This window comes from Plecotus auritus (genome assembly GCF_963455305.1).
Source record: "Plecotus auritus genome assembly, chromosome: X".
Taxonomy (NCBI): domain Eukaryota; kingdom Metazoa; phylum Chordata; class Mammalia; order Chiroptera; family Vespertilionidae; genus Plecotus; species Plecotus auritus.
This window is the reverse complement of record NC_137784.1, coordinates 114,564,450-114,587,596: the sequence shown is the minus strand read 5'-3', so window position 1 is coordinate 114,587,596 and position 23,147 is coordinate 114,564,450. Positions and strand designations below refer to the sequence as shown.

Sequence of the window (23,147 nt, the reverse complement as noted above, 5' to 3'; positions counted from 1 at the left end):
GAAAGTGGATTATGTGCACCTCTTCTTGATCTGGTTCAGTGACCTCACATTGATAGCTTGAAATCGATAATGTTAGCATTATTTATACTGTGGAAATCTGTAAACACTGTGATCCAGGGCTTCTCCATCCTCCCAACCCCTTCACCCATGGAGAGCTGGCTGTCAAAGCTTTATAAACACACTGCTGGATGGTGTCTTTAACTGCATTGGGGATGGCTGCAGGTAGAGCTGTTTCAGAGAGAGGGAAGGTCAGGCAGGAGTTCAGTTGAAACAAATGAAATCTACCGAGTTTTATATGTCCATTAGTCACCTAAGTGGAGATAGTGTGTCCTCAGTTAAATTTAAGTCTGGAGTTTGGAGGAAGTTGTAGTCTAGAGGTATAGATATCTGAGTTGATGAAATGTAAATCTTATTTAAAGCCCCAAGACTGCATAGAATTATCTAGGGAGAGAGCAGTGAAGAGAGAGGGTCCAGTATTTAGCTTTGGAATATGAGCATGACCAATGGACACAGACAATAGGGGGGTAGGGGCATATGCTGGGGGGCGGGAGAGGGTGGGAAGAGGTCAATGGGGTGAAAAGGAGAGATATGTAAAACTTGCAACAATAAAGAATTTTAAAAAAATAATTGAGCTTTGGGTCCCTACACTATTTAAAGGCGCCCCTCTTTCTGATCTGGTTCAGTGACCTCACAAAGAAGGGGAGAAATCAGAAAAGAGTATAAAAAGCAGGTGTTGTGCAATGAGGAAAGACCCAGTTGGTGGTGTCTGGGAACCCAAAAAGTTTCCATGGAAGAGGGAGTGAACAACTGTGTCAAATGATGTCAGAAATAATGGCAATGTGTGGCAGACACCGGGGCCCTTGATGAGGCCTGTTTTAGTGGAGTGGAGGAGACAGAGCCAGAGTGCACCAGATTAAAGCAAAAAGAGGAGATGAGGACATAGAGAGCAAGTGCAGATCCATGTTCTTATGAGCCCATTTGCTCCTAGTGCCTCAGGAACCTGCTCTATCACTCTGACTGGAACAGCAACTCCAAATATTTGCACCTCATTATACCTTGCGTTGGCAAGACAAACATGCTCACATCTCTCCATTCTAATTTATATAGTTAATTACTATGTAAGTATGGCTTTTTTCCCCCTGATAGAAATTGAGATCCTTGAAATAGGATCTCTGCTTCCTGGGCCCTGTGTACCTACCACATTGATTATTTCATATTGGTTTACTTAATGAACAAAACTGAATACAAAAGAAATGAATACAAAGAAAAATAAAATTATTTAGTGTCTTAGTCCTGTAGGAGACATAAGGAAATCACAGCCACTACTCTATACCTGTATGTACAAGAGTGGGTTTTATGAGGTTTGGATAAGATGGGAACCACGAGGCTGAAGGTGGTCCCTTTCCGCCCACATGGTTAGTTACAGTAGGTGGTGTTTGTGGTTTCCTCAACAGCTGGGACATACTCCGCCTTCTCTTAGATGACAGAGGGCTGTTGGGTTCTCCAGGACGTTTCACTTTGTTTTGTGGCCCTGTTACAAACTCATCTGCTTCATCAATCATCATTCCCTAAAAAACATCAATGAACATATCCCATTAACAACAACATTGGAAGCACTCTTCATATGCATATACAATCATGTATTACATCATCAATATAAGTCTTAATCATAGGCCAAAGATTTATCATGCCCCACACAGGCTCTGTTCTTAGAAGATGCTACTCAATTTTAATCCAGTCTAAGTGAAACAAGAAGGAGACTGAAATATAAGGTGTTCCCCAGCTGGTGTAGCTCAGTTGGATGAGAGTTGTCCCATGCACCAGGAGGTTCGCTAGTTCGATTCCAGGTCAGGGAACATGCTCGGGTTGTGGGATCAATCCCCAGTGGGGGTCATGCAGGAGGCAGCCATCAATATTTCTCTCTCACCTATGTTTCTATCTCTCTCTCTCCCCCTCTCCCTTCCTCTTTCTAAAATCAGTAAAAAAAATGTTTATAGTGTTGCCCCAAAATCAAGCAAAATACAATCACAGTTAACCAGAAAGCTTGAAGAATGCACAATTCTCAGCAATCAAAATGGGAATAAACACACAGTGACCTTTATGGTCAATATATCTCTCTCTCTGACATACACCCTCCCCCTCATATTTAGATTTCTAGTAGGACAATCCAAATAAAGCAACATCACCCTGTACTTCATGTTTCAAGAGGAGTAATTTACCACTATCTAGATAGAGCACTAGACTTCTGAATTATGGAAACAGAGGAAATAAATGATAATCTCAATATTAAATGAATTAGTGTGTGGAGGTGGGAAAAAATACAGACTCTGGAACTGGAAAGATATGGGTTTAAATCCTGCCTCTTACTAGCTGTGTCACTTAAAATGGTTAGGGTAAACCATTTTACCACTATGAACTCTGATTTCTTCTTGTTAAAGGACAGATAGTAATACTCATCTGCAGAACAGATGTGAACATTAAATGTGATCATTTCAAACACCAGCTCCTACCAGGTACTCAATAAATGTCAGCTATTGTTGTCTTCAACCTAAACAATCTTGCATCAGGAGGTTCCTACTTTCCATTCACAGAGAGCCTTGGAGTCATATTTTATCTTTTAAATTAACAGGAGAATTTCTGTTTTATAATTCATCTTGTAAGAAGAAATGAATTATAGTGAGAATAGCATGTTTAGGCAGATAAAGAAATAGGTATTCTACCTTTTTATCTTGTTTAAATGGATTGCCAAAAGTATGCAGTCTTTTGGGTTGATCTGGATCAATCTCTCGAAGTGGAGAAGCCAATGTCTTTAGATATTCCTGATAGTTTCCCATTTGTGCGACTGGAACACTATGAAGAGAATCTGCAAAATCACCATAAAAGAAACAAGATGCTATGTAACTTAAGTGTATGGTCCTTCTGAGAGGACATGTTCATAGTCTGCTTAGCAATATGTATGTTGGATCTGATAATCTAAAAGCTTGAATCTAGCATTCTAGGACCTAAAATAATCTCTGTTCATTCCATTCATTACTACTCTGCCATCATTACTGCCTAAAATCTCAAATCACTAGTTCGAGAACAACTCCCTTACCTTTCAAACCAGGTTTAACAATGTGCTGACATCTCTTATACCGCCATTTCAACTCAAAACACCATATTTGCTCTGTGTTTCCAAGACCCTAGGCTCCATGGTTTTCTTTTATCATCCAGAGAACCTTTGTTAGTGGGTCTCACGCTCTTGGATAATTTGATTACAATTGCAGGCTCTCTTCATAGAAAAGTCCTTCCCTCCCCAAAAAACTTGGTGTATAATTTCCAGAGGTTGGCCAGGCTAAGATTTGTACATTTAAATGGAAAAGTGACTCTGTTTGAAATGAATAAAATGGAGTATAAGAGAATTGTACATCGTCACCAATTAACATGGACACTATCTGGTTCATTCTCTTCATGTAACTGAGGAATTATGGATTGAATTCATCACAGTAGTGGGTGACATAGTACTGGGGCATGCAATTTCTGAGATCTGACAGAATGAGGTTCTACCACTTTCCAACTCACTAACCCTGGGCAAACTACTAAAATACTCACTTGCAGTTTGCATATCTATAAAATAGGCATAAATTATGGTCTCTTTCATGGGGTTATTTTGAGGCTTGTAGGAGCTAAAGCATAGAATGTAATATATGCACTGATTAATGTACACTTTTCCTTAAACCTGAGAACAGTAAACTTGTGTTTGGCTAGATAAAGGATTTAGTGAAAATAGGCATTCTAAACATTAAAATATTGCAAAAATAACCTCCTAATCCTATATAATAAAACCCTAATATGCAAATTGACCAAATGACCAGTCACTATGATGTGCACTGACCAAAAGGGGGCAGATGCTCAACACAGGAGCTGCTCTCTGGTGGTCAGTCATTCCCCCGGGGGGAGTGCTGCTAAGCCAGAAGCCGGGCTCACGGCTGGCGAGTGCAGTGGTGGTGGCAGGAGCCTCTCCTGCCTCCACGCCTCCATGGCAGTGCTAAATACCCCCCAGGGGATGTCTGACTGTCAGCAATCAGGCAGGGGTCCCGGAATGCAAGAAGGCACAGGCCGGGTTGAGGTGCATGAATGTCATGCACTGGGCCTCTAGTCTATACTAATAAAAGGATAATATGCTAATTAGACCGGGAGACCTTCCGGACGTCCTTCTGAGCAAAGCCATGGTGGCGGGGCCGAGGCAGAGGCGGTTAGGGGTGATCAGGCCAGGAGGGGAGGGCAGTTGGGGGTGATCAGGCTGGCAGGAGGGGCCAGTTGGGGGTGAGCAGGCTGGCAGGGGGGCAGTTGGGGGCGATCAGGCTAGCAAAGGGGGGCAGTTGGGGTTGAGAAGGCCAGTGGGGGGAGCAGTTGGGGGTGAGCAGGCCAGCAGGCAGAGTGGTTAGGGACAATCAGGCAGGCAGGCAGATGAGCGGTTAGGAGTCAGTGGTCCTGGATTGTGAGAGGGACCTAAACCAGCAGTCAGACATCCCCCAAGGGGTCCCAGATTGGAGAGGGTGCAGGCTGGGCTGAGGGACAACCCCCCCCTCCCCCCGTGTACAAATTTCTTGCACCGGGCCACTAGTTATATAATAAACACCTTCATTTACATCAGTCTTGACATTTTCTTAATCAACAAAAATGACTTTTGTGTTCATTTACCTTCATCTTGTCCAACAATAAAATTGTGTGTTTTCAGCAGATTGGATCTCATTCTGGTTAACTGGTCTAAAAGATCTCTACGTGAAATATCATAAGCATTTCTATATGTCTGAGGTTTCAAATCCTATTTGAAATGAAACAAATAATTTTAGTTATTCCTGAGACTTTTAATATAGAAATACAATACTTAACCCTCTTAAAATCTTAGTAAAGGACTCTACATTCACTAAAATTGACTACAGTAGAATTTTCCCAGTGGAAAATTTATACTTGCTGGCCTTGTTCTGAATTCTAATACACCCGCAAAGTATTCAAAACCACTGAGAATATTCTTTTTCAAGTGTGTCATTTAAAACATCAAATCCTGAGATTTATTCCTGTGGCAGCCTTGTAGGCCCACTGCTTAAAATCTAGATGTGTTCCTCTGGCACCATGGAGGTGAGTTGTTAGGATCTCCCCCCAGGAAGCAATGGCTGCTGAGAAGAGTGCTGTTAGTGGGGCTAGGGCTCTGCTGCAGCATTTGATCTGAGGCCATGCTCTTCCCACGCTGTCCCCTGCCAATGACTGAGAATTATGGGGGATATTTGGCATTGGCCAGTTCTGCCCAATGTGGACCTCCTTTATGGGAAATCTTGGTGTCAGATGTTCCTGTTGAGCTGGTCAAGACTTTCTCCCAACTACACCGAATGTCTGAGGCTCTTCATAACCATTTCTCCCTTCCTTGCCCCCATCTTCTCACAGGTTCTAGGTCAGCAGTATAATCTGAAGGATCTCTGTGCTTACTACTGTTCCCTCTCCTCTTTACCTTTCACAGACATTACCCCCTAAACATATCTTGTACATTTAATTCCATATCGGTGTCTGCTGGCAGGATAATTCCTAAACTGGTCCATCAATAAATATAAGATCCAAAACAGCATTGTAATTATTTCAAAACTGAAGTAATGTGAGAGACATAAATGTGTCAGACAAGTTCAAACAAAAACAAACTATTTATGCCATAATTTACCTTGTTTAAAAGCCCTACTTGAAAGCCAGCAAATTCTTTGGTATTCAATTCAGTCAGTCTTGACGAAGTTTCCCCTATGATTTCTTTCAATAGTTTTCGGAAATTTTTATTGTGAGTCAAGGACATACCACCTCCAGAATGATTTTTCACTTTGATTCCAATTTCCTGGGGAGGTTTCTTCCCCACTGATGCTAGAATTCTTTCTGACTCTAGTTTGGTCTAAAATGAAAGTACATAGTATGTTATAAAAAGATCTGTATCATCACTGCCATTTTTACTACTTAAGAAAGACGATACTTTAAGAACCCCACAGAATAATTTTTAATTGCAAATCACAGAAAAACGAATAATTAAACATTTTCCTGTGCTTCTCTGTACTACCACTGCAAACAGAGAGGGGGGGCTAGAAAGACAACTTAATACATTTTTTCATCTTGTCTTATTTCAAAACTATTATTAAATCATGGAGGGAATGGAAACCATGGATAAGAATTACATTCATAGACATTTTAAATCACATTTTGTTATTGTAAAATCTAGTCTACATATTCATCTTGGACTCTGTATTTATAAATGTAAACTAGTGCTAAAATTCAGATTACATAGATTGGTATTTGAAAAAAACCCACAATTTAATTTTAATATTGAACCATGCAAAAAATTAATGCTTAATTTAACAAATATTACCAAGTAATTATTTTGTAATATGTGCTAAATGTTTCTTACTAACTTACAACAAAAGAATATTATTACTAAACACTATTATACCATATTGATAAATAGTGCTTGAAAGTGTATTATAACAATATATGGGCATATTTTGTGATATATTTGAGATAGTTCAAGAAACACGTGACAGTTATTAAATTAGTAATTGGAGCTATTTTAAATTAGTAATGATCTTTTCTTTTTCTTTAAAAGATAGAATTCCACCAATGTCCAGTAAGCTCAAAATAATTTTGAATTTTTTGTGGTTTGGTTAGAGATATTCATTAATTTTCCATAATTATTAGAATTAAGTATGATTATTTAAAAAAATTAAGTCATTAAATAAGGGATAAGAGTAAAGGAGGGGTCTGTTTCCATAAATGATCCTGAAAGCTCATGTATAAAACTACACAAATAATATTTTCCAGAAGGCCCCAGAACTTGCATGAGTTTCAGCTCTGTTCACTATTCTTCCTAGTGGCCACATCCTGCTGACACAGCCTTAAAGGCCTAAGGTAAATATCAAATAAAAATATACAAATCAATAGAGCAATAAATAAATAAATAAATAAATAAATAAATAAATAAATAAATAACTTTAAAAAAGAAAACATTAACAACAACAAAATATCAGCAGAGAGAAAAAGGGTTAAGGGCACACTTATAGACCAGAAATCTGGGTTTGCCTTTCCTTCCTTTGTATTTATGAGCACACTGGACTGGTGAGAGCTGGGAAACTCCAGAACATAAAGTTTTTTGCCAGTTCCTACAAGGTGTGTCAGCATCCCAAATTGTGGAGGCATTTTGGGTCTTTAGTGAAATCTTCTACTTTTTTGCTTACTACTTTCTGTTTTTTAAAGGTCTAACTTCCAAACATATTGAACTTGAAGCATTGTAGTCACTGCAAATGCTACTACTGTTCCCTACCTGGGAATACATTTGTGCATAAGAAAATAAAGCTGCTCCATAAATTTGTCATAGAACATAACACATTTGTATGGCAGTAAAGCTCTAACTCAGTAGTTCTCAAACATTTCCACCCTGCAAGAATGGGCTAGGTAGAGGAGAAGTATGATAAGTAGGGGTGAGTGGAGGATGAGGTACTAATAGAGAGGGGTAGGTAAGGGACAAGGTGAATAATGATAAATGAGGTGTGGGTGTAAAGTAACAGATGGAGGGCAAGAAGAGAGGAGATTGAACTCCACTCTTCAGGTCCCCTTGGGGCCTATCACCCTCTAGTATGAGGAACACTGGTCTCATCTCCCCCTCTCCAAGAAAAAGCATATGGATATTTACTGCCTAAAAACTAATTTCTGGCAAGTCATTTAATTACACCATACCTCAATGTGCTGACCTAAAAACAGGGATGCTCTACCCCAATGTGATTTGAGGAGAAACTAAGTTGAGAATAGGCAAAATGTGAACCATGAAATAATTCTATTAAACCTCTGCCCCTCTTAGGCCACAAAATATCAACCAGCTTGTGGATAGAACAAGCTGGCAAGCAAAAGGAGAACTGGCACAGCATCAGATGATACTGACAGACCTTTCATTGCAGTTTAATGGTGAAGCTAGAAGCCATAGAGAATCACATTAGTACTAATCCATAAAGTGTAGAAATATATACACATTTAATTTGAAAAATTACAATTACACTAGAGAATAAGGAAATGCACTTCTGAGGGCAAAGGATTTTTGTTTGTTTGTTTTTACCAATACTACCTGTTGGCTGAGTTTTTTAAGGTAAGAGATAACACTGTAACTAAGTCCACAATCTAAATTATCTGATATCAGATTTGGAGCTCCCATCATCCTTAGTGCTTTCTTTAATGGCTATAAGGAAACAAAATACACAACAGTAAGAATAGAATAAATCTTAAAATACTCAAAGTTCAGTTATAAGGGGCAAAGGGACATGATTCATTTCTTAGAAGTCAAGGTGCTGCACATAAAACCAAACATGGAACATTAAAAAGTGGCAATGAAAATAGCAGAGAAGTAAGGAGAAGAAAGTAAAAAAAAATTAGAAGAGAGTGGGATAAGAAGAGCAAGTAACAAATTCAAATAGGTAAATTGCTTTTAGTCTTAATTCCCAAGTCATAAAATTATTTCATATTCCAATTTATTGTGCACCCCATTCCTGCCATGGTAAATAATAATATACCCCAATTTCTCCTCCCAGTGACACCAGACACCAAGGTTCTGCCTTTTCACCTCTAGAAACTTGACTTAAAGTTTTCCACATCTACCTCTGAAATGATTTGGATAACTCTTGATTTAGAGTATGTGGCCAGTTCAAAATCATCATGAATATGTTTCCCAAACTGTAAAAATCCAAATGAGGCCAAGTAAATTTTTTACTCTTTTTGGATTCCCCCCAACCCCGCCTCTGCACCAGTGTCTCTACTTGATGCAGTAAGTAAATATGTCTTCAGAAAAAAATTTCAGAGGGAAACTCCATATAGATAATTTCTAGAGTTAAAAAGGGAAGTTGATATAACACATGAATCCAGACCTATTCTTAAATTCCAAAATTACAACTTCATAAGGTTAATTTTTAATAAGAGAAATACAGATGTACTTTATGAAAATAACCATGGCAGTTAAAGGAAATAAAATAAACAAAACAGTTCTTTTTGTGCCACTATGACATCTCCAAGCTCTTACACATAATTTGAGAAAATAATGGGACACAAATATTTATAAATTTAAAAACTATCTCATTTCAGGGGTAAAGTTTTTGGTTAATTGACATTTCTTGTGACAAGAATCACCACTGATAGAGTTAATACATATGTACACAAAAATACATACTAATAGGTAATATGGAGGCAGAGTTTTTAAGTAGCCATCAAAAGCCTGACGCCACTTCAGATTTGGCTTAAGCTTGTGAACTTTAAACAAGTCATCTGTAAGAGAAAATAAAATACAATAATACATTATACTAGTCCCAATCATCAAGATCTAAATCAAGCAATCCACATGTATTATATCATTTCTCAGAAATCTCAAATTTTGATTACATTAGATGAACTTTTCACTGGAGTTTATTTGATTGTCTTTTTTGGGCACTATTTACCAAAATTATATATAGTATTTTTCTAGTATTTTCTAGTATTCCAAATGAAATAAATTTCCAAGTTACATATTTCTCTTTTGTCTGTGAAGCTACATAAAATATAATATTACAACACTAACTGATCCACGTGAAATTGTTTTTGACCTTTTACATATTGGTAACTCTACTGTAGTAATTTCCACTTGACAGGGAATCCATGGTCACTGGTTAGTGGCATATTCCCTTTATTCAAATAGAGAATGTGAAAAACAACAAACTGAACTCATAGATACAGAGAACCGATTGAGGGTTGCCAGAGGTGATGGTGGGAGAAATGACTGAAGGTGGTCAAATAATACAACTTTCTGGTCATAAATAAATCATGCAAATGTTAAGTAGAGCACAGTGACTATAGTTAATAATATTATAATGCATATTTGAAAGTTGCTAAGAGAGTAGATCTTAAAAGTTCTCATTGTAAGAAAAAAATTGTAACTATGTATGGTAATGAATGTTAACTAGACTTACTGTAACCATTTCACAATATATACAAATATTGAATCATTATGTTGTATGCCTGAAACTAATATAATGTTATATATCAATTATATTTCATAAATAAATAAATAGTGTTATACTTTTTGCTGAAAGGCCAAGGTAATAGACTTTACAAAGTATATGAGTACAAAAGCTAAGCCTCTAATTTCTAGGTAATGATGACAAGTTCTAAATTATGTTTTAAATTCTCCACAATCAGCTTATACTATGTTAGTCAGATTTCCCCTCTCTTCATTTCTCTGATTTCAGTGGTCAGGCATTTTAAGCCAAACTTTGAGTCTCTCAAATATTACTTAACAGTTGGGTTCCAGATAGGAGGAGGGTTGAGGAAGTGGATGAAAAAGGTGAAGAGAATAGGAAGTACACATTAGTAGTTACAGAATAGTCACAGGGATGTAAAGCATAGGGAAAATAGTCAATAATTCTATATAATAAAAGACTAATATGCTAAGTGTCCAACTGTTCAACCAGTTGCCATGACATGCACTGACCACTAGGGGACAGACGTTCTGACTGGTAGGTTAGCTTGCTGCTGGGGTCTGGCCGATCAGGACTGGGAGAGATGGGCCAGACATGCCCTGGAGCTCTTCCGCGGTCTCTCCCCAGCCCCAATTGTGTACTGGTGGGGTCACTCGGCCTGGCCTGTGTCCTCTTGCAATCTGGGACCACTTGGGGGATGTCAGAGAGCTAGTTTCAGCCCAATCCCCACAGGCCAGCCAGAGGGACCCCACCAGTGTACGAATCCGTGCATCGGGTCTCTAGTATTCTAATAACTATGTGTGATATCAGATGGGTATTAATTAGATTTATTGGGATGATCATTTAGTAAGTTATATAATGTCTAATGACTGGGTTGTACACTTGAAACTAATATTATATGCAACTGTAATTGAAAAATAAATAATTATTTTTTAAAAATTGATGACTAAGTGCCCATCAACAGATGAGTAGATTAAAAAACTGTGGTACATCCACACAATGGAATACTATGCTACCGTAAAAAAGAAAGACCTCGAGAGGAAAAAATGGCAGCGGAATAGACAGACATGTCCCAAGCCTTGTCCCAGAGCAGATAGAACGAGCAACTAAATTGAATAATATCCATCCCGAATTGGCAAAATAGACACAGCTGGTGAGATAAATTGCAGCCGGTAAGGGCAGAGGACACCTGGAGAATGGTAAAATCAGGGATCTGGGCTGGGGAGAACTGTGAGACCTCTGACCCAGAGGGTCAGAGGGAAACCTCACGGTACCGAGGCTGCATCCCTTGGGACAGGCATAGTGTCTGATTGTGGAAAGGAGGTCCAGAGGACTGCTGTCAGCAGGTGATTCTAGATCTGGGTCCTCAGCCATGGAAGACTGAGCCCAGCGGGGACAGCCTGGATGGCTGCCAAGCCACACCATGCCAGGGGGAGAGGGGCTCACAGAGGTGCAGCTCTTTCTCCTCTTTTTGGTCTTTGATTTTGTTCACTGAACCTAGTTCATAGGACCTTTCAAATACAGACACACACCCATGGCTGAGGTGCAGGTGAAGGTGTGGACTTGTGGAGTCTGGGGAAAGGCTGGGGAGAAGAGCAGGTAAGGGAGAGGTGGCCCAGAGTCTGGCACTGGGAAATAACTGACACTTCGGACCTAAGCAACCATTTTCTCTTGAAGGGATAGCCCCTCCCTGCAGTCTCCAAACAACCAATACAGCCACACCCAGAATACACCCTGAGTGTTACAAAGGACACACACAAAAAAAATCTGAATAGTCCCTAAGAGCCCACAGGGACTGGCCTAAAGAGAGGCCTTCAGTCCCAGCAACAGGAAACTGAGAAGTTGCAGACAGTACAGAAGAGTGGGATCTTAAACCAGCCAAAGGAATGACATGTCACTTTTTCATTTTTATTTTATTTTATTATTATTTTGTTATCTCTTTTTTCTTTATTTTCCTTTTTTATCATTTTTTTCTTTATTTTCTATTTCTTTTCACATTATTTTTTCATCATTCCAATTTTTTATTTTATCCTACATTTTTAAATTAATTTTTTAATTTTATTATTATTTTTTCTTCTCTTTCTTCTTATCCACTCATCCTCTTTTCACTTTCTCTATACTGAACTGAGGTCCTCCCCATATTCATCCAATGCCTTAACCTTCTTTTCTGTATATAAGATTCTGCCCCCACCCTCTTTACTGGGTATTTGGGGTTTGTATGTTTTGGTTTATCTGTTTGTTCTCTGGTGTTTTCTCCATATATATATATATATATATATATATATATATATATATATATTTCCTTTTTCTTCCTTTTTCTTCCTTTTTCTTCTTTTCCTTTTCTTTCATACCATTTTTTCCTCTCTTCAATATCATTTGTACCCTCTTTTCTCTCCCCTAATTCTCTTTTCTCTGGTGATCACTTATATTGGGGTTATTGGTGTCATGAGTACATTCATGTTTTGTTCCCTTTGTGTCGTGTCTTGTTGAGGTGAATTTTATCCTGTCCAGCCAATGTGGTAGAGACCGAGTCACATAACCAGACACCCAGAGAGGAGACTCCATCCACAAATGGTCAATAACACTCCAGACCCAACTACAGAGGCAGGAAGAAGGCAGCAGTGAGGGAGTGTGAGTTAGGGAGGGAGAAAAAGAGGAGTGTGTGGTCGTGGCGTGTGTGTGTGTGTGTGTGTGTGTGTGTGTGTGTGTGTGGCACAGTTAGATCCTGCAGGACCTTCAGGGGCAGGCTGACCAGGCTTGCCTAACCAGGCTGCCTCTGCTACCATTGCAAACAGTCCAGGAGCAGCCGGCTCTTCTTCAGAGGCTGCACCTTTTTTGAAGGGGAGAGCTTCTGTGATTGGGAGCCCAGACTCACCTCTACCTAGGGTGCCCTCAGAAAACACCCGAGACTCTATAGCCACCCCCACCAGGGACCTGATGCCTTGGCTGCGGTCCCACGGTCACTGAGACTCTAGACACCCTGGATGCGGGCTCCTGTGAGTTCCAAAGCATGCTCCCCTCTGGCTGGCCCAACACTTTATCCCAGGGCACCATAACTATGTGAGCAGCAGCCATGTGAGCACCTCACCCCTGTCCGAGGAGCAGCAGCCTCACACATCCTGGCACTGTCTGAGGAGCAGCAGCTCTGCGAGCAGCCCACCGCAGTCTGAGGAGCAGCAGCCTCACACAGCCTGCCACCGTCTGAGGAGCAGCAGTCGCACGAGCAGCCTGCACCCCTCCAAGGAGCAGCAGCTGCATGAGCAGCCCACCCCTGTCCGAGGAGCAGCAGCTTCGCAAGCAGCCCACCCCAATCTGAGGAGCAGAATCCACGTGAACAGCTGATCAACCTGCCCCAGTCTGAGGAGCAGCAGCCGCATGACCAGCCCACCCCCATTTCAGGAACAGTAGCCTCACGAGCAGCCCACCACTGTACAAGGAGCAGTAACCATGCAATCAGCCCACCCCCATATGAGGAGCAGCAGCCCTGAGAGCAACCTGCCCCTATCTGAGGAGCAGCAGCCTCGCAAGCAGCCTGCCCCATCCCAGGAGCAGCAGCCGTGTGAGCAACACGCCCCTGTCCGAGGAGCAGCAGCCCTGTGAGCAGCCCATCCCCATCCGAGGAGTGGCAGCCTCACACGGCCTGCCCCCATCTGAGGAGCAGCAGCCCCATGAGCAGCCCTCCCCAGTCCAAGGAGTAGCAGCGTCACGTGGCCTGACCCCTTCTGAGGAGTGGCAGCCCTGCGAGAGGCCCACCCACATCTGAGGAGCGGCAGCCCCACACAGCCCACTTCCGCCCAAGGAGCAGCAGCCACACAAGTAGCCCACCCCAGTTGGAGGAGGGGCAGCCTCACACAGCTGCCCCTGTCCGAGAAGCAGAAGCCCCATGATCAGCCTGCCCCAGTCCAAGGAGCAGCAGCCTCACGCGGCTCTCTCACATCCGAGGAGCAACAGCCCCGCACAGTCAACCCCCACCCAAGGAGCAGCAACCCCAAGAGCAGCCTGCCTACTTCTGAGGAACAACAGCTGTGCAAGCAGCCTGCCCCCGTCCAAAGAGCAGCAGCCACGGAGAGTCTGCCCACATCCGAGGAGCAGCAGCTGCCATGAGCAGCCCACCCCCATCCAAGGAGCAGCAGCTGCACACAGCCTGCCCTCATCCAAGAAGCAGTAGCCTTCAGAGCAGCCTGCCACTGTCTGAGGAGTAGAAACTGCATGAGCAGCCTGCCTCTGCCAGCCAGAGGAGCCCTCATGAACTGAGGAGCAACTGCTGCCACGACCACCCGAGGAGCCACTGCCGCCCGAAGAGCAGCCCATGGACGACTTGACATGGTGTAGATCCTTCGGTGAGAGCAACAATGGGGAGACAAAGAAACCCTCAAAGGAAAGGAAAGGAGGAATCACCAGAAAAGCAGCTAAGTGAAATGGAGGCATGCAATATGTCAGAAAAAGAATTCACAATAAGGGTCATACAGTTCATAAACTGGATGGATGAAAAAATCAAGAACTTATGTAAGAATCAAGAAGATATAAAGGGTGATATAGCTGCAATAAAAAACACCATGAAAAGTTTCAACAGTAGACTAGGAGACGTGGAGGACCAAATTAGCGATTTGGAAGACAGGGAAGCAAAAAAACACACTCAAACTGAATTGCAATTGGAGAAAAAAATTAAAAGACAGGAGGAGAGCCTAAGGGAGCTATGGGAAAACATGAAACAAAGCAACATATGAATAATAGGGGATACAGAATGACAGGAATAGTAACAAGGTTTAGAAAACCTATTTGAAGAAATAATGTCAGAAAACTTCCCTGATGTGGGGAAGAAAAAAGTCACACAAGCACAGAGAGTCCCAAACAAGATGAACCAGAAAAGACCCACAACAAGACATGTCATAATTATGATGGCAAATGTTCAGGACAAAGAAAGAATCTTAAAGGCTGCAAGAGAGAGACACAAAATTACCTACAAGGGATCTCCCATTAGATTATCAAATGATTTCTCAACAGAAACACATCAGGCCAGAATAGAATGGAAAGAAATTTCCAAAGTGATGCAAAGCAAGGGCCTGAATCCAAGAATACTCTATCCAGCAAGGATATCATTCAAAATTGAAGGGGAAATAAGGAGATTCACAGACAAAAAAAGGCTAAGGGAGTTTATCACTACCAAGCCAGTAATGCAAGAAATGCTCAAGGGACTGGAATAAACAGAAGAAATAAAAAGGTAAGAAGAAACACAGGCACAAGAAATAAAAATGGCTACAAAGAAGTACCTATCAATAATAACTTTAAATGTAAATGGACTAAATGCTCCAATCAAAAGACATCAAGTGGCTGAATGGATAAAAAACATGACCCATATATATACGCTGTCTACAAGAGACCCACCTCAAAACAAGGGACTCACAGAGACTGAAAGTGAAGGGATGGAAAAATATTTACCAGGCAAATGAAAATGAAAAAAAAAAAAACTGGGGTAGCAATATTTATATCTGACAAAATAGACCTCAAAGTGAAGGCCATAACAAGAGATAAGGAAGGCTACTTCATAATACTAAAGGGATCAATACAACAAGAGGATATAACCCTGGTAAACATATGTACCCAATGCAGGAGCACCCAAATACATAAAAAAAAACCTCCTAGAAGATATCAAGGGAGAGATTGGCAACAATACAATCAGAGTAGGGGACTTTAATACCCCACTGACATCACTGGATAAATCCTCTGGACAAAAAAATCAGCAAAGAAACAGCAATCCTAACTGACTCACTAGATCAGATGGACTTAATTGACATCTTCAGAACATTCCACCCCAAAGCCCTGGAATATACATTCTTGTCAAGTGCACATAGGACATTTTCAAAAATAGACCACATATTGGGTCACAGGCAAAATCTCTCTAAATTCAAGAAGATTGAAATCACATCACGCATCTTCTCAGACCACAATGGCATAATATTAGAAATAAACTACAATAAAAACAATAAAAAATTCAAACACTTGGAAGCTGAATAGCATGTTATTAAACAATGATTGGGTTACCAAAGAGATCAAGAAGAAATTAAAAACATCCTGAAAACAAAAGACAATGAAAACAAAACAATCCAAAATCTATGGGACACAATGAAAACAGTCCTGAGAGGGAAGTTTACTAGTACAGCTCTATAGGCCTACCTCAAAAAACAAGAAAAAATGGTATTAAGTCTTCTAACTCTACAACTTAAAGAATTAGAAAGAGAGCAACAAGAAAAGCCCAGAGTGAGCAGAAGGAAGGAGATAAAGATCAGAGCAGAAATAAATGACATAGAGACCAAAACAAAACAAAACAATACAAAAGACCAATGAAACCAACAGCTGGTTCTTTGAAAGGATTAACAAGATTGATGAACTGCTAGCCAGGCTCACCAAGAAGCAAAGAAGGACCCAAATAAACAAAATCACAAATGAAAGAGGTGAAATAACAACAGACTCCACAGAAATAAAAAGGATTGTTTAAAAAAAATACTATGAACAACTCTATTCCAACGAACTAAACAACCAGAGGAAATGGATATATTCCTAGAAAAATACGAGCTCCCAAAACTCAATCAAGAAGAATCTAAAAATCTCAATAGGCTGATAACTATGGAGGATATTGAAGCAGTCATCCAAAAGCTTTCATCAAACAAAAGCCCAGGGCCAGACGTCTTCACAGGGGAGTTTTACCAAACATTCAAGGAAGAACTAAAACCTATCCTCCTCAGACTATTCCAAAAAATTCAAGAGGAAGGAACACTTCCAAGCTCATTCTATGAAGCCAGCATCACCCTAATACCAAAACCAGATAAAGACAACACAATGAAAGAGAATTACAGGCCAATATCCCTCATAAACATAGATGCCAAAATCCTCAACAAAATTCTAGCAAATTGGATCCAGCACTACATCAGAAAGATCATACACCATGACCCAGTAGGATTTATCCTGGGGATGCAAGGATGGTACAATATCCACAAATCAATAAACGTGATACATCACACAAACAAATTGAGAGATAAAAATCACATAGTCATATCAATTGATGCAGAAAAAGCATTTGACAAAATCCAACACCATTTCTTGATAAAAACCTTCAGCAAAATGGGAATAGAGGGATCATACCTCAACATAATAAAAGCCTTATATGACAAAACTACAGCCAACATCATACTCAATGGGCAAAAACTAAAACCATTTCACCTAAGAACAGGAATGAGACAGAGATACCCACTTTCATCACTCCTGTTCGACATAGTTCTGGAAGTGCTAGCCATAGCAATAAGATAAGAAGAAGAAATAAAAGGTATCTAAATTGTAAGGGAAGATGTAAAACTGTCCTTACTGGCAGATGACATGATACTGTACATAGAAAACCCTAAAGACTCCATCAAAAATTATTAGACTTAATGAATTCGGTAAGGTAGCAGGATACAAAATTAATGCCAAGAAATCTATGGCATTTCTATACACCAATAGTGAACTTACAGAGAGACTAAAAAAGCAATCCCATTTACCATCGCACCAAAAAAATTAAGATACCTAGCAATAAACTTAACTAAAGAGGTAAAGAACCTGTACTCGGAAAAATACAGGACACTGAAAAAAGAGATAGAGGAAGACATAAACAGATGGAAGAACATACCATGTTCATGGATTGGTTGAATCAACATCATTAAAATGTCCATACTACCCAAAGTAATTTACAGATACAATGCAATCTCCATTAAAACACCAATGGCGTATTTCACAGACCTAGAACAAACTCTCCAAAAATTCATGTGGAATAAAAAAAGACCCCGAAGAGCTGTACCAATCCTGAGAAAGAAGAACAAAGTAGGAGGGATCTCAATACCAGATATCAAGCTGTATTACAAAACCACTGTTCTCAAAACTGCCTAGTACTTGCACAAGAACAGACATATAGACCAATAGAACAGAACAGAGAACCCAGAAATCGGCCCAAACAACTATGCTCAATTAATCTTTGACAAAGGAGGCAAGAACTTACAATGGAGTCAAGACAGTCTTTTCAATAAATGGTGTTGGAAAAATTGGACAGATACATGCAAAAAAATGAAACGAGACCACCAACTTACACCATACAGAAAATAAACTCAAAATGGATAAAGGACTTAAACATAAGACAGGAAACCATAAAAATATTAGAGGAATCCACAGGCAGCAAAATCTCAGACATGTGCCGAAGCAATATCTTCACTGATACAGCTCCTAGGGCAATGGAAACTAAAGAGAAAATAAACAAATGGGACTACATCAAATTAAAAAGCTTCTGTACAGCAAAAGAAACCATGAACAAAACACCAAGAAAGCCCACTGCATGGGAGAACATATTTGCCAATGTTATCACCAATAAGGGTTTAATCTCCAACATTTACAGGGAACTCATACCGCTTAACGAAAGGAAGATGAATGACGCAATCAAAAATGGGCAACAGACCTAAATAGGTACTTTTCGAAAGAGGACCTAAAGAAGGCCAAGAGACATATGAAAACATGCTCAAAGTCACTAATCATCTGAGAGATGCAAATCATAATCACAATGCGGTACCATCTCACACCTGTCAGAATGGCTATCATCAACAAATCAACAAGTGTTGGCGAGGATGTGGAGAAAAAGGAACCCTCTTGTACTGCTGGTGGGAATGCAGACTGGTGCAGCCACTGTGAAGAACAGTATGGAGTTTCCTCAAAAAACTAAAAATGGAACTGCCATTTGACCCAGTGATCCCACTTCTAGGAATATATCCCAAGAAACTAGAAACACAAATTAGAAAGGATATATGCACCCCTATGTTCATAGCAGCACAATTTACCATAGCTAAGATTTGGAAACAGCCTAAGTGCCCTTCAGCAGATGAGTGGATTAGAAAACTGTGGTACATCTACACCAGCCGTGGGCAAACTACAGCCCGCGGGCCGGATCCGGCCAGTTCGGCTGTTCTATTCTGCCCGCGGTGCTGAAAGAGCGGAGGGTTCTCTTGCTCTCCCCTCTGCTCCTTTACTTTGAATTTATATTAGTTCACACAAACACTCCACCCATGCTTTTGTTCCGGCCCTCCAGTCCAGTTTAAGAACCCATTGTGGCCCTCGAGTCAAAAAGTTTGCCCACCCCTGATCTACACAATGGAATACTTCGCTGCTGTAAAAAAAAGGAGTTCTTACCATTTGCAACAGCATGGATCGAACTGGAGGTCATTATGCTAAGTGAAATAAGCCAGTCAGAGAAAGATAAATATCACATGATCTCACTCATTTGTGAAATATAATGAACAACATAAGTTGATGAACAAAAACAGATCCCGAGACAGAGAAACATTGATCAGACCATCAAACCTCAGAGGGAAGGTGGGGGAGGGCGGAGGTAAGGGGGAGAGATCAACCAAAGGACTTGTATGCATGCATATAAGCATAACCCATGGACACAGACACCAGGAGGGTGAGGGCATGAGTGCGGGGGTGGGGGTGGGGGCAATGGGGGGGATAAGGACACATATGTAATACCTTAATCAATAAAGGGGAAAAAAGAAAGAACTCTTTCCATTCACAACAGTATGGGTGGATCTGGAGAGCATTATGCTAAGTGAAATAAGCCAGTCAGAGAAAGATAAATATCACATTATCTCATTAATTTGTGGAATATAATGAACAACATAAACTGATAAACAAAAATAGATCCAAAGACAGAGAAGTATTGAACAGACCGTCAAACTTCAGAGGGAAGGCAGGGGAGGGTGGGTGTGTGTGTGTAAGAGCTCAACCAAAGGACTTGTATGCATGCATATGAGCATAACCAATGGACACAGATAGTAGGGGTGTGAGGGCATGTGCTGGGATGTGGGAGCTGCCAGGGAGAGGTCAATGGGGGAAAAAGGAGACATATGTAATACTTTAAACCAGTGGTCGGCAAACTGCGGCTCGCGAGCCACATGCGGCTCGTGAGCCGCGGTTTGCCACTCTGTTGACTAATGAGTTTGCCGACCACTGGGATAGATAGGGGCTTAATCACAAGGAACAACAACACCCTGTAATTATTGGAATCAAGAGTCTAGGTCAGTGGTCGGCAAACTCATTAGTCAACAGAGCGGCAAACTGCGGCTCGCGAGCCGCAGTTTGCCGACCACTGCTTTAAGCAGTAAAGAATTAAAGAAAAAAATTGATGGCACTAGTAAAAGCAAGTAGAGATGCTAAATTGAAGTTTAAATTCTGCACAACTAAATATGTTTCTTGACTACCATGTGCATTACAACAACTAAAGGTATTTTCTTTATATAAGCAGATACCCCATCTTTTCACATTTAAATTTAATTATTTTAATAATGTAAATGCATTATATACACCACACGAAAATTTCCAAAACAGCTCTCTATTTCCTTCTGAGGGTAAGGAAATATATTTTTTTCCTAATATAATAATTCTAAATTGATATTCCCAGACATCAACATGAACCTGCCACACTTATTATAAATACCAAAAATATTATATATTCAACCTTTATTTTGTTTCTTTGGGTTTTATTGGCTCCTATCCAAAAACAAATGCTTTTAGTTCCAATGACAAGACCATTCCTATGCCATATGCATAATTTTTCTACAAATGGGCTGTTCTTTGAAATTCTGAATTATTTTAGTTAAGAAAAGCAACTATGTATTTTCTTCCTTTTACTGCTATAATAAATGATTCACTCCTGTTGAAACTAATTTAAATGGAGTTACAAAGTCATAAAATATGGGTTTTTTGTTCTTTTGGAACAGGGTAGAAAGAACAAAGAAAAAAGATCTGAAGAGACTGCTAGCTCATTGTAGCATGCAAGTCTTTTAGAGACCATTCATATATTGACAGAGAGGAACGAGATATCATGTTATACTGTGTCTTTATGTGAAGTTTGATGGGAATTAGGCAGATTTTGGAAACTAACTGACAAATTTAAATACCACAAGACTGGAGAGACATTTAGATATAAATAGATTGGATAATGAGAGTCACTGATAGTCGTAATATTTCTAACAATGCTGATTGCAATGATTCTACCCAGGAGCCAATTTAGTCTAATTATTTCTTGTCGGATTCCTTGAAACAGGAGTGGGAGGAAGAAAGAAAATCTTCCACAGTCTAAATTAAGGGTAGAGATCTATTAGGGTGACAGTGCTTTAGTCACTATCTCTATAGCTCAGAAAATGATTTCCAAGGTATTAAATTCCATTCACATGTAGTCTCTAAGAGGTTACAGTAAAGATATCATAAACAATTAGCTAATCAACATTTGAAAGACAAGAAAGTGAGTGTAGAAAGAGATTAAAATGATACTGCCAATACCCCCAAAACTACTGACTTCCATTCTATTCCAGTTCCTTTCTCCCCATTTCACACTTGGAAGAGGAGGAAGATGGGGGTTTGTGTCCAAACTCATCCACATTCTTAGCTGAGTGAGCTTTGAAAAATTACTTCACCTTTTTGTGTCTCCATTCCATCTATAAAATAGATTTAGTAACTGCCTTACCACCCAAGATTGTTTGGAGAACTAGATTATGTACATGAAAACACCACATACAATGAAAAATGGTGTAAGCTGTAAAGCACTGAATATATAGTGATTAATACACATAAAAGTATAATAATTTATTCTCTTTTGCTCCTCCTGGTCTCAATGTGGATCTAAAGTTTATTTTTTACACAAGTCCCTAGTTCTTAAAAAAAAACACACACAGATGAATTGAATGTGGTACACAGGGTGTTCAAAAAAATGTACATATACTTTGAATCATTATTAAAGCAGTGTTTATTAAAATACATTTCATTTTCAAAATGTAATAGAATCAGCTGTTAAAGTGTGTATACATTTTTTGGAACACAGGTATTTAAAAAAAGTTGCCATTAATGCCTTAAACTCTGTAGTTATTGGTCCTCAACAACAACAAAAAATCCTAATTTCCTGAGAGATAGTCTTCTTGCCAATTATGATAATCTGGTTACTACCCTACTAACATGATTGTTATGATAGTTCATTGATCCAATTAAGCCTCACTTCTCTATCCCTAGATAAGTTTAGTGCTTAAATAATTAATTTAGCTGGAAACCTTGAATTGATAAAGAAATAGAGGTCACCTTTTTGGAAAGTTATGGTACTATGTAGTAATACAGTGATATTTTTGGGCATTATGAAGTATATGTGACTTAACTTGCCTTTTTACTTAATGCCCTGCCCACTAAAAGTGCAAAACCATCCTGTAGCTTTATATTGTATCTTTAATATGAAACAGTGCCTTCAAGGGCTACTAAGAGAGCATAGTTATTAATAATGACAATAGTAATAATAATAATGCCAATAGCATTATTGAACACTTAACTATTTGCCATGTGAGTTCTGTACAGTTAACTGTATTCATTTAATCCAAACTAAATCCCTTTGAGGTAGGTACTATCATTCTCACTTTACAGATGAAATAACTGAGGCACAAAGCTAGCAAACAGCAGAGCCAGGATTCATAGCAGAGTAGCTACACCCTACAGTCCATACTCTTAAACACTATGGGCGCTACACAACCCAGAAAGTGAAGTAATGGTGGAAATGTAAGGAGTGTCTATTTCAGAACCTCAGCATGAAACCCAAGTTTGAGACCTTCAACCTCAAAGAGTGTGAAAAACTCTATGCTTCTTAGAAGACACAGATTATGGAAAATCCTGGAAATGGATATTTGAAGCAAAAGGGAAGAATGGGAACTGAGTCAAGGATGGGATGGCCCTGAAATAAATATGTGGTGTTAGGGAAGGGGGCGGAATCAAAGATGCCTCTGAGGTTTCTGGTTTGGGATGTTTGCCAAGGAATCATGATTCTCTAGGCAGGGTTGGATTCTCAGTATTGCAGGTTAAGAAGGACCAAGAACAAATGCCACATATGTCTCTCTGGTGTTAGAAGACATTTCTGAGAGAAGGATAACATGGCATTTGGGGACCAGAGTGATACAGAATAAGAGGTAACCAGAAAGACAGTGTCAGGATTTGACTTTACATAGTGCTAGGGAGTCTGGGAATGTGGCAACTTAGGCACAGACAGTTTGAGGCAAAGGAAGAACTGAATGCTTCCTCTTAACCATTATGCCATGTCCATAGTTGACC

At 39.9% G+C, this 23,147-nt stretch overlaps 1 protein-coding gene across 4 annotated transcripts in view; it reads right to left on the bottom strand.

Moving 5' to 3' along the window:
- LOC308240400 (integrator complex subunit 6-like) overlaps positions 1–23,147 on the bottom strand; it is a 71,481-nt gene that overhangs the window by 5,057 nt on the left and 43,277 nt on the right. For 2 of the 4 annotated variants that reach the window (XM_080653339.1, XM_080653338.1), the window contains 6 exons: positions 9,215–9,309; positions 8,123–8,233; positions 5,693–5,911; positions 4,684–4,807; positions 2,721–2,863; positions 1,334–1,568 (listed from right to left, as the gene is read on the bottom strand). In XM_080653339.1, coding sequence (XP_080509465.1) covers positions 1,334–1,568; positions 2,721–2,863; positions 4,684–4,807; positions 5,693–5,911; positions 8,123–8,233; positions 9,215–9,309 — 927 coding nt within the window. The remainder of the gene's footprint in view (positions 1–1,333; positions 1,569–2,720; positions 2,864–4,683; positions 4,808–5,692; positions 5,912–8,122; positions 8,234–9,214; positions 9,310–23,147) is intronic. The other 2 variants (XM_080653340.1, XM_080653341.1) reach the window with 2 other exon arrangements.